Below are 10483 nucleotides of genomic sequence, written 5' to 3'. Positions count from 1 at the left end.
AGGATGGGTTAGCCTGGTGATGGGTATTGAGGAGGACACATTCTGCATGGAGCACTGGGCGTTATGCACAAACAATGAATCATGGAACACTACATCTAAAACTAATGATGTAATGTATGGGGATTAACATAAGAATAAAAAAAAAAAATAGTCCTTGATTTGGGTTGAGGCATCAGTTCCAAACCCATTCAAATCCCAGGGAGGGTAGGGGGAAGGCATTTGGGGAGGGCTCCTCTCTTCTCTTCGATTCACCTCTCCTGGTTCCTCATCAGGCATGGTCCGTAACTTCTGGTTCTCAGCACTGCCCCAGCAGGCCACGCCCTGGCTTGCAGTAGGGAAGAAGCCTGCCCTTCTGCCTCTCTCCCTCCTCAGGCCTCTGTCCCTCTCTGCCTCCTGGAGGCCTCCTCTTAGTTGGTTTCTGGCTTAGTTCTTGGTCATTCATCTTTCTGGAGTTTCTATACCTTTCACACTGTGAACATTGGCATCTTCATCTTAATCAGTCTTTTGTGTGTTGTTATTATTATGCTAAAAGAATTTTGATCTGTTTATAAGACCGAGTCATGTCACTCCTAGAGCTTTATTTTAACCTTAATCTTAACCCCCAACAGATGAGATTTATAGAAGATTAAAAAAAAAAAAAGCCTTCAGTATTTCTGCAAATTCTCAAGTGTATCATGGATTGAAAACTCTGCAAATTTACAGGCAAAGTTGCGAGGGTTGGAGATAGGTCCTCACATGGATGCAAGGACCATGGTGCCAAAGGCAGTGGACCACAAATCGCTCTAGAAAAGCTTCTGGTAAAATGCAAGAAGCCACAGCAAGCCATGCCTTCTCTCTGGGACCTCTGTTACCTGGCGAGCTGTGTGCTTTTCTCTGAGCTCTGCTTGAATTTGGGGAAGCCTGGGCCAGATGGGGAGAGAGGACCGATCCCCCCCTGGCTGATGCATGTATTTTCTCTGCTCGGGCCTGAAGTATCTCATAACATTTTCAAAGACTGAAAGACCTGTAATATCCAAACCAGCTGTCACGAAAGGGGCGCCCGGGTGGCTCAGTCGTTAAGCGTCTGCCTTTGGCTCAGGTCATGATCCCGGGGTCCTGGGATCCAGCCCCGCATCGGGCTCCCTGCTCAGCGGGAAGCCTGCTTCTCCCTCTCCCACTCCCCCTGCTTGTGTTCCCTCTCTCGCTGTGTCTCTCTCTGTCAAATAAATAAATAAAATCTTTAAAAAAAAAAAAATAGATGCTCACAATGAAACAAGCACGTGACCCCAAGGCATAGAGAGTCTAGAGTAAGACGTTCCCCACTCCCTCTTGCCTCCCAGCCTGGACAGACAGTCTGCCCCCACATGAAACACCCCAGACTAGCTTGGCCCTCCGCTGGCTGGCGTCTGCTGGCTCTTCAGGCATTTAAACATCAGCAGCCGAAGAAGGAAAAAATGTGTGCCGGACGCTTCCAGGGATGCTCTATGTGCCTCTGGCGGGGCCTGCTCCCTCCTTGCCTCCGGGACCTCTTCAGGGGGTATCTTCTTCCCTGAGCAGTTGTAAGGGAGGAAAGCCACATGGCTTAAAGCAACAGCTCAGGAGACGTTAGGAAAGAATGACATGGTGACTTTTAATAGCTCATGAGACCTGATGGATGCTGGGGTCCCTCACCCCAGAAAAAGCATCACACACCACTTGCTGTGGACTGCTTTGGGGGTTCATCTAGGCTACCTCAAACAGCCTTTGGTCTCAAGAATCCTGATCCTCTCACTTAATTTTACGTAACACCTTCACAGGAGATGGCCGGTTATTTGATGACAGTGTCTAAAAACACCATCAAAACTGAATTCACTATCCTTTGGTGTTAGTTTTTAAATATATTATATAAAATACTTAGCTTGGGAGGTTGAACATGCTTGAAAATTGTATCAATAACCAATTAGATGTCCCATCAGGGGAAGGATCTTGGACACTAGTAAGATGTGCATTTCTTTCTCCTTTTCTGTATTGTTTGCGTATTTTTAAATGCTGTGTAATTACTGTAAAAAGGTTAAGTGACTGCCTGATCTGGTGAGATAGAGGAAGAGAGAGGGTAGAGCAGAAAGCTAACATTGCAGTCAAAATATACGGGCAGGGAGAGAGAAGAGAGAAGGACGTTGCGTGGAGGGCAGACGAGAAAGCAAAGCGCATGGAGCCGGAAAGGAAAACTGTCCCGGAGTCCCCTCTTGGCTCAGTGCTTGGGTTTCACACGTAACTCAGGTGGGCTGTGACGCCCCCCACCCCGGCCCCCCATGGTCACAGCTCTGGTATGGTCATTGTAGGTTTGGAAAAGCATGCAGTGGGACTGGGGATCCTATCAATGGGACCAGGGACAGCTGGAGTCCCTCCCCCTTTCTCCCCTTGAAATCCAAAGAAGGGGCCCAAGGTGCCCCCACCTGCCCTGGGGGCCCGAGAAGATACAGTGGAAGCTCTAGATCCTGGAAGGCGTGGTTTCGGGTTGCATGGCTCCTGTGTGCTTGGGGCCTGCCACTTGAAATGCATAAACAAGCTAATAAAGGGAGAGCGTTCTGCAGTGCCGTCAGGGGTCAGCGTTGGAGGTTGGGTCGGGGGCCTATTGTGGGCTCCCCCCGGGCGCCGCTCCAGCCTCTTCTCCCAACCCCTGTCTCCCCAGTGCTCAGTGACCTGTGGAAAGGGCTACAAACAAAGGCTCGTCTCCTGTAGCGAGATTTACACCGGGAAGGAGAATTATGAGTACAGCTACCAAACTACCATCAACTGCCCGGGCACTCAGCCACCCAGCGTCCACCCCTGCTACCTGAGGGAGTGCCCTGTCTCGGCCACCTGGAGAGTCGGCAACTGGGGGAGCGTAAGTAGACCACCTGGCCAGCAAATCCGAAAGCGCTGGGATCCCCAACTCCATCTTAAACACGCCCCGCCTGACCCATCCAAAGTGATTCTCCTCCCAGCAGAGATGATAGGAAGACACGGGAGTTAGAGTCTTGAAATGGGCTCATGGGAAGTGAAGGGTTCTCTTCTTGGGTGGCAGGATGGCCCCGGTGCGTAGAGCGTGGGCCCCGAAGCCGGACAGCCTCACTGTGCGTCCCAGTGCCGCTACGTCCCAGTTGAATGCAAAGTGCAACACTCTTGAGTCTCAGTTTCCTCATCTGCAAAATGGGTGGTTGTGAAGAAGAACTGAGTTAATATGCCAACAGCTCTCAGATTATGATAGCAAATGTCAAGTTACCTGTATTTTACCACAGGGCTTTTAAAAACAAGCTCCTAGAACTCTGTCACATAGTAAGAGTGACAGAAGAGTTAGTCATTGCTTCTGGTCAAGAAGTCAATAATATCCTCACCCCTCTTTAACAGGAATATTTCATTGCATTAGGGGTACAATAAGTGAGACTATTTTAAATTGGGACTTCCCTGGAATCTTGCCACCGCCCCCGGCTCCGGACTCCTAGGTTCTCAGTGTTGGAAAGCGATGAAGTGAAAATACAGGATCAGTTGAAAGTGGTTAGAGTTTGATTCCCTGCTCCACCACGACCTTGAACAAATTTCTTGACATGTGGGCCCTCTCTGTAAAAATAGAATAATGGTAGTACTACCTCGGAGAATTCTTGTGAGGCTTAAATGAGAATATATATATATATATATATATATATATATATATATCATAATATGTACACATACCTATGTCTATATAAATACACATGTAAGACACATCTGTGTATAAGTGGGTATCATGCTTAGCACAGAGACGGGCCCACCGTAAGTGTCCCGTACACGTCGCCTGCTGGTGTTCAGCAGCCTGGGGTCTGAAATGACACTCTGGACATGATGTCTCGGGCTGTGAGCTGCGCACCACAGAGCCCGTGCTCAGGAGCGGCATCCCTGACTCTGCTCTGCCTTGTAGTGCTCGGTGTCCTGTGGCGTGGGAGTGACACACAGATCTGTGCAATGTTTGACCAACGAGGACCAGCCCAGCCACCTGTGCCCTGCTGATTTGAAGCCGGAAGAGAGGAAAACATGTCACAATATCTATCACTGTAAGTCGGCCCGCAGAAGCCATCTTTCTGCAGCACGGAGAACAGGGTTTCTTGGTTTCTTTGTCTGTTGGCCTACCCTTTGTGGAAATCGAGAATTTATAAGAGAAATAAGGACTGGGGATGTAATGCACAGCATGATGCCTGTAGTGAAAACGGCTTTTGGTACATCTGAAAGTTGCTAAGAGAGTCGACCCTACAAATTCTCATCAAAAGGGAAAAAACATTTTTGTCTTTTTTTTTTTTGTATCTCTCTGAAACGATGGGTGTTAACTAAACTGATTGTAATTATTCACGGTGTATGGAGGTCAAGTCATTATGCGATACACCTTAAACCCATAGGGTGCTACGTGTCTGTTACCTCTCCATAAACCTGAAAGAAAAAATAAAGGAAACATTTATCCCCAAAAAGGGAAAGAATTTATTTTAAAGAAATTGTCCCCCTTTTTAAAAGCAAAATAGTGTCACTACATCAAAGACTAATGATGTATTGTATGGTGACTAACATAACATAATAAAATTAAATTAAATTAAAAAAAGAAAAAGAAAAAAAAATAGTGTTAGTGTGAACAGGATATTCACTCCATAGGCGATTGGTGGACTGCTTGGAGCATCACACTCCGTTTTTGCATTTCGTGTTTTCTAGGTGAGTTACCCCAGAACTGCAAGGAGGTAAAGAGACTGAAAAGTACCAGTGAAGATGGTGAATATTTCCTGCTCATCCAAGGAAAGCTCCTGAAGGTGAACGTTGGACATCGGTCATTATTTCTAGAATGATTTGGGAGTGCATGGCGCAGGGTGTCATTGTCTCATGGCTGAGCTGATCTTCATCGGTTATTTCTGGTCTGTCTTTCAGATCTTCTGTGTAGGGATGCAGTCAGACCACCCCAAAGAGTACATTACCCTGGTCCATGGCGACTCAGAGAATTTCTCCGAGGTGTACGGGCACAGGTAGGAGAGCCCAGGCTCAGAAGAGCACAGACACCTGCACATCCCTGGAAATACCTGCCCATCCTTACCAGAACATTCTCTCTGTAATACAGGTTGCACAACCCAACCGAGTGTCCCTACAACGGGAGCCGACGGGATGACTGCCAGTGTCGGAAGGACTACACGGCAGCTGGGTTTTCCAGCTTCCAGAAAATCAGGATAGACTTGACGACAATGCAGATCATCAGTAAGTCCAGTGGAATGTCACAAGGGAGGGAGTGTGCTCACGAGTCTCTCCATTCAGCCCTCAAGCTGCTTCCTGCTCACTGGCTAGGGACGAGGCTCTGAGATGCCGAGGGGAGCAAGATGAGCTGCCTGAGGTCCAGCGACGACAACCCCGGCCCAAGCTGCGTGGGGGTGGGGTTTGCTCCTTTCTGTTCCCTGCTTTGCAGCCAGTCCCCGGAAAGCGCCTAGCACAGGGCGGAGCTCCATCAGACTCGGGGTAAGGGAATGAATGGAGGGGGTGAAGGCCTCTAAAGGGTACTACTGCACTGTGGGGTGACAGGCAGCATCCCCCAAAACAGGACACTGGATCTGAGAACTGAAGGTCAGCTAGAGTTGTTGCCGGATTGAGCCATGCACAGGCTATCGGTGTGGGGAAGCAGAAGTTTTTAAGGGAGAAGAAAGAGCAGATACAAACCTCAAAGCTAAGAGACTCGTGTGGAATCACCCGTCCCCCCCCCCCCAGGGCTCCCCCTTGAAGAGTATACACAGGTGCAGGGGCATATGCCTAGTTTTATCTGATTGTTGATTTACGGAAGAAAATTGGTATACAGACTTACCTTTTTTTGGCATATATTTTTAAAGATTTTATTTATTTATTTGATAGAGAGAGAGAGAACACAAGCAGGGGGAGTGGGAGAGGGAGAAGCAGACTCCCTGCCGAGCAGGGAGCCCGATGCGGGACTCGATCCCGGGACCCTGGGATCATGACCTGAGCCAAAGGCAGACACTTAACCGACTGAGCCACCCAGGCATCCCCAGACTTACCTTTTTAAACTAGCCTCCATGTGAGCTGATTTCATACCCCAGGCCACATCACATTTTTTTTAGGGACATTAATCCTAGGCGTGGTTAAAGACAGCCAAACTATCCAAACATGTTCCCTCAAATGGAGGAAAAACAGAAATCATGAATAATTAATTTTTTCCTCATTAACATGGCTCCCATAATATTGCACTGCTTTCCTCTTGAGACAGATTAAACTTGATTTGTACCAAGATACTTTTTATTGCCTTCAGCCAGCCTGACGCGGGCTCAAGGCAGAAAGTCTGCAGTTCCTTGCTCAGAAAAACACTGCAGCTAAGACCCGGGGCTTCTCTGCTCTGAAGCTGCAAGGACCCCTTTCCCGGCGGGACAGAGAACTCCTATTTCCCTCCCCCTGGAGCGTGGGTAACTGCAGAAAGATTAAGGCCTTTTGCTGTTCCCGAAAGGCTAGGTGAAAGGTAAAAAGCTGCCTTCTGCCTTCTGTTCCACGAGCGACAGCTTTTGGGGGATTCGCACTTGAATTCCTCCTGATCTGTGGTCCCCATTTGTAGGGCTGCTCTCAGGAGCTCCAAAGAGGGTTAAAAACACAAGCATTGTTTTTATTGGCTTTTTTTTTAAACTACAAGTGAGCTCCAAACTTGAGAAACTGCCATTAATACTTTCAAGATGTGGGTTCTAATTGCTCCACATTTTGGCAATAGTAGTGCATAGGCCATGGGAGGACAGATGAAGCCTCAGGGAATAACTCCTAAGTAGCTGGAAATGCTTTTGTGGCTTATTGCCTCCTATCCTTAAGCCTGGGAGGCGGTATTCAGGAGACCCACAACCATCCAAGGACTCTATATTTAATGGAGGTGACTCACGTATTTATGTATATGAGAACCGGTTCCAAAGTCATCTTAAACCCCCCTTTTGGCTTCCATACCATGAAGAGACTGTGCAGATAAAACCCAGGGAACAAGACTCTTGGAACTACAAATATAATGGGGAAAAAGCAAGTGCACATCTGGATCCATTTGCTCACTAATGATACTTTGGATTTTTTTTCCCCCTCTCCTAATCCCTCTTACTCTTTCTCTTGCTACACTCCTTCCCTTCTGCCTCCCTGGGACCAACCTGTCCCTTCTGTGCCTTTTTTGCCCTTCTCTCTCCTCTCCCTTTCTCCGAAACCCCACAGCCACCGACTTACAGTTTGCCAGGACGAGCGAAGGGCACCCCGTCCCTTTTGCCACAGCTGGGGACTGCTACAGTGCCGCCAAGTGCCCACAGGTACGTGCTGGGGGCTCCCCTGACCGAGGACCCACAGCCCACCCTGCCCCCAGGGGCCCCTTGGCTGCATCTGCCCCCCGGAACGCAGTTAGAACAGCTGTTCTGGAGGGCCACGTGTGCCCGCCTGCGTCAGGAGACAGGCTCAGCAATGCTCAGAGCTACCAACGTAGCAATTCCTAGTGTTTCCCGAGGAACTGATCAGAGCAAACTTCTGCATTCATCAAAATGCACCTATTAAGTGGTAAAAGCCTAGAAGTAAATGAGACGTCGGATGGCAGGGGATTGCTTAAACAAATCATGGTGGTTAATAAGATGAATATTACACAGTGACATGCTGCTCTGTGTTTCCTGACTGGCTCTTGAAGAAAATAAAAAGCCCTGCTTTGTAGCCTTTGCCAGTTTCCAAGGTGTAAATAGTCTCCTTCCGCCCCACCCCCACCCCACCCCAGTAGACTGATTTCAAGCCCGTTATGTTCTGTCACTAAATGGAGCTCACACGCCAGGGTCAGCCATTAAAAATTCTAAACGTTGCATGATACAGAAAAATTCTTATCCCTACTTCACGTGTATAAAACGTATCGTGTTCAGACCAAAAGTGCAAGTTTAGCATCGCCTACTGGATTCCCTCCTCAGCGGAGTCGCTGACCGGCCATGGCCGTGCCGGACTCTACTTCCATGCTTTCTTGCCTCTTTAGGGGCGTGGCAAGCTTTAACTTGCCCTTTGAAACGTGCTGTCATAATAACCAGCCCACTGCCAAATTTGCAGAGCAGGCATCAATCAGTCTTTGCGAGAAGCTTCTGCCCTGAGAAGCGATAAGGAGCTTGGTGATCGGTGATCTCGGGCAGGAGAACTTGGCCCCTCGTTCTTGGTCTGGTTCGCATGCGGTCTTCACAAGGCTGTTGCTAAACTCTGGGTCAGGAATTTCCCACTTTGCCGACAGGCCTTCAAAAGTCTGGGGACTAGGACTGGGAGATGCATTTGGAATCCCAGGCACTGTCTCCCCAGGATGGATTTACGCCCAACCACAGAGACCATCCAAAGACAAACACATCTGAATTTTCTTTTAGTGAAGTGTTTTCTCAGCCCCCAGCTTCAGAAAGCAATGCTAAACATTTTAGAGAAGTGAAAAGGAAGCTCTCAGGGAGAAAGAAAATAAACAAAGGGCATAATGGTAAAAGGGGGCCTCTCCTCTATTACCCAGGAATTGAAAACTTTTGAAGTGCTGTTTCTTAAAGCAGCTGATGACTTCAAACACCCCATTGGTATGGGTTGCATTTTAACAGCTAATAGATGAGCCCTGTCCTGCCTTTTTCAAAAGTCAGGAGGATTTCCTTGTTTCTCTGTGCGCATCTTTGGGGAAGTTTAAGTAAATGAAAGGTAATTTGCATTAATTTCTTTTAATAGTTCAGAGAGAAATGAACTTATTGATTTGCTAAATCCTGCCCCTGAAGCAGTTACTAAATGAGAAAACCCAAAGCCTAGTGAGAAGCTAATTTATATTTTTCCTAGCCCATTCCTCAAACCGTATTGGGCACTTTGAGAATTCAATTCCTCAGACATGGATTGAGCACCAGCTACGTGGGTATGAAAGCCGTGAGTGTTGCAGATCGGTTTTCCAGGGAAAGATCTGTAGGAGCACACTTGTGCGAGGTGCTTGGGAACAGACGGTTCCTCCCATGACCTAACGATTGCACAGAAGTCAAAGCAGAGGGCCATTCTGTTTGCGACCTTGCTTCCTTCTCCCCCTCCACCCTGTTGCTTTGGGGATTTATTTAGCAATAAGAATGGGTCCCCCCCTCCCCCCGAGAGCCCCCAACTGAAAATACAGCCAGAATGTGGTTTTTCTCTTCTGATCACCGGGGATGCGGCATTATCATGGTTGATGCCGGTATCGGTCACATTTATAGAGGGTTTCCTAGATTGTAGACTTTGCCCAGCATTTCTGAGACTGTAGCATGTGATCCCCACAGCAACCGGTGAGAATGCCCCCCGTTTACAGATGAGAAAATGGAGCCACCGAGAGGTTGGGTAGCTTGCCCCAACCCACACAGCTGGTGCTCAGTAGAGGCCCGATTCGATCCCAAGGGTGTCTGAGTGCAAACCCACGCTGGCCAAGGTGTCCGCCTGACACCACGTGCAGACAAGACTTTGCAGCCTTCCCTTTTGTCCCAACAAAGAACAAAACCTCTTTGTCTCAGGCACATCTTTTGCAAATCTCTCTGGATCCTCTAGCATACGCATAACTCTGAATTACTTTTACTCTCTCACGTCAGCAACAGGAGGTAATAGCTGTCACTCTCAGGCCCTCTACCCCCTGAGGATGAGGGACAAATATGTCCCACCTGGAGCTAAGAGGATAGTAAGTCTTTACTCCTTGGGCGGCCCTCAACTTAAGGTGGTGCTTATCAGCAGAAAATGGAGGTCCCCCGTGCTGGGGAAGGTGCAAAGAGAATGAGGAGGGAGACCTCCTATTCTGTGAGGTGCATCATGAGGTGCACCCCCTCACTCTGAGAGAGCAGGTCTGCCTAGCCGTGCGTGTGGCGCGTGCTCAGATTCTGGACCCCCCGATCAGCTGGGGGCGTTCTTGGGCTAGAAGCCAGGTCAGCAGCCTGGACCTTCCAAGAACCTTGAGGTCGAAGCCAATCCAGTCTACCTTCTCCTGCAGTGCAGGTGGGGGTGGGGGGGGGACTGTCAGCCTGGAAAGCAGGATGGGGTCGGTGGGAAAAGAGGGATCCTGGGCAGTGATGCGGTCTGGACATTATGAACGGTATGAACACCCGCCTCGGGGCAGGCAGTAGAGATGAGGAGGTGGCCGGTGGGACAGGGAGGGGATGGTGCAGCACGGGGAGGCCTGTGTCTGGGGAGGCCGGGCAAGGAGGGCTTTGTGCTTCAGCCCAGCCGCAATCGTGGACACCTGTTGAGGCTCTTTGACATAACAGCTGCTAACATCTGTAGAGTACTATCATAAAATAATTTCCAAAAATGTATCTAAGATATCACCTACTCTCTGCCAGGTTATGAGTTGGGTGCATTATAGCTTCTATCTAATTCCCTACTAACCCATTTTACAGGTGGACTCAGGAAAGTGAAGCCGTTCGCCTGAGGTCACACTGAAAGTAGAGGAGTCTGGATTCTAGGAAAAATCCATCCTCTACACCAGAGTTTCTCAACCTCAGCACTATTGATGTTTTGGGCTGGATCATTCTCTGTT

The 10483-nt window shown here is 48.7% G+C and overlaps 1 protein-coding gene and 1 long non-coding RNA gene across 8 annotated transcripts in view; one reads left to right on the top strand and one right to left on the bottom strand.

Moving 5' to 3' along the window:
• Positions 1 to 10483, bottom strand: part of LOC145716792 (uncharacterized) — a 412414-nt gene that overhangs the window by 276243 nt on the left and 125688 nt on the right. The gene's annotated exons all lie outside the window — the stretch shown is intronic.
• Positions 1 to 10483, top strand: part of ADAMTS9 (ADAM metallopeptidase with thrombospondin type 1 motif 9) — a 158293-nt gene that overhangs the window by 133797 nt on the left and 14013 nt on the right. For all 7 annotated transcript variants that reach the window (XM_081801386.1, XM_081801361.1, XM_081801372.1 and 4 more), the window contains 6 exons: positions 2651 to 2845; positions 3896 to 4028; positions 4672 to 4766; positions 4882 to 4976; positions 5069 to 5202; positions 7180 to 7271. In XM_081801386.1, the coding sequence (XP_081657512.1) occupies positions 2651 to 2845; positions 3896 to 4028; positions 4672 to 4766; positions 4882 to 4976; positions 5069 to 5202; positions 7180 to 7271 (744 nt within the window). The remainder of the gene's footprint in view (positions 1 to 2650; positions 2846 to 3895; positions 4029 to 4671; positions 4767 to 4881; positions 4977 to 5068; positions 5203 to 7179; positions 7272 to 10483) is intronic.

This window comes from Leptonychotes weddellii, chromosome 1, assembly GCF_054177405.1.
Source record: "Leptonychotes weddellii isolate Sample4059 chromosome 1, ASM5417740v2, whole genome shotgun sequence".
NCBI lineage: Eukaryota > Metazoa > Chordata > Mammalia > Carnivora > Phocidae > Leptonychotes > Leptonychotes weddellii.
Note: the sequence above shows the minus strand (reverse complement) of the source record. Positions and strands in the feature narration are given on the sequence as shown.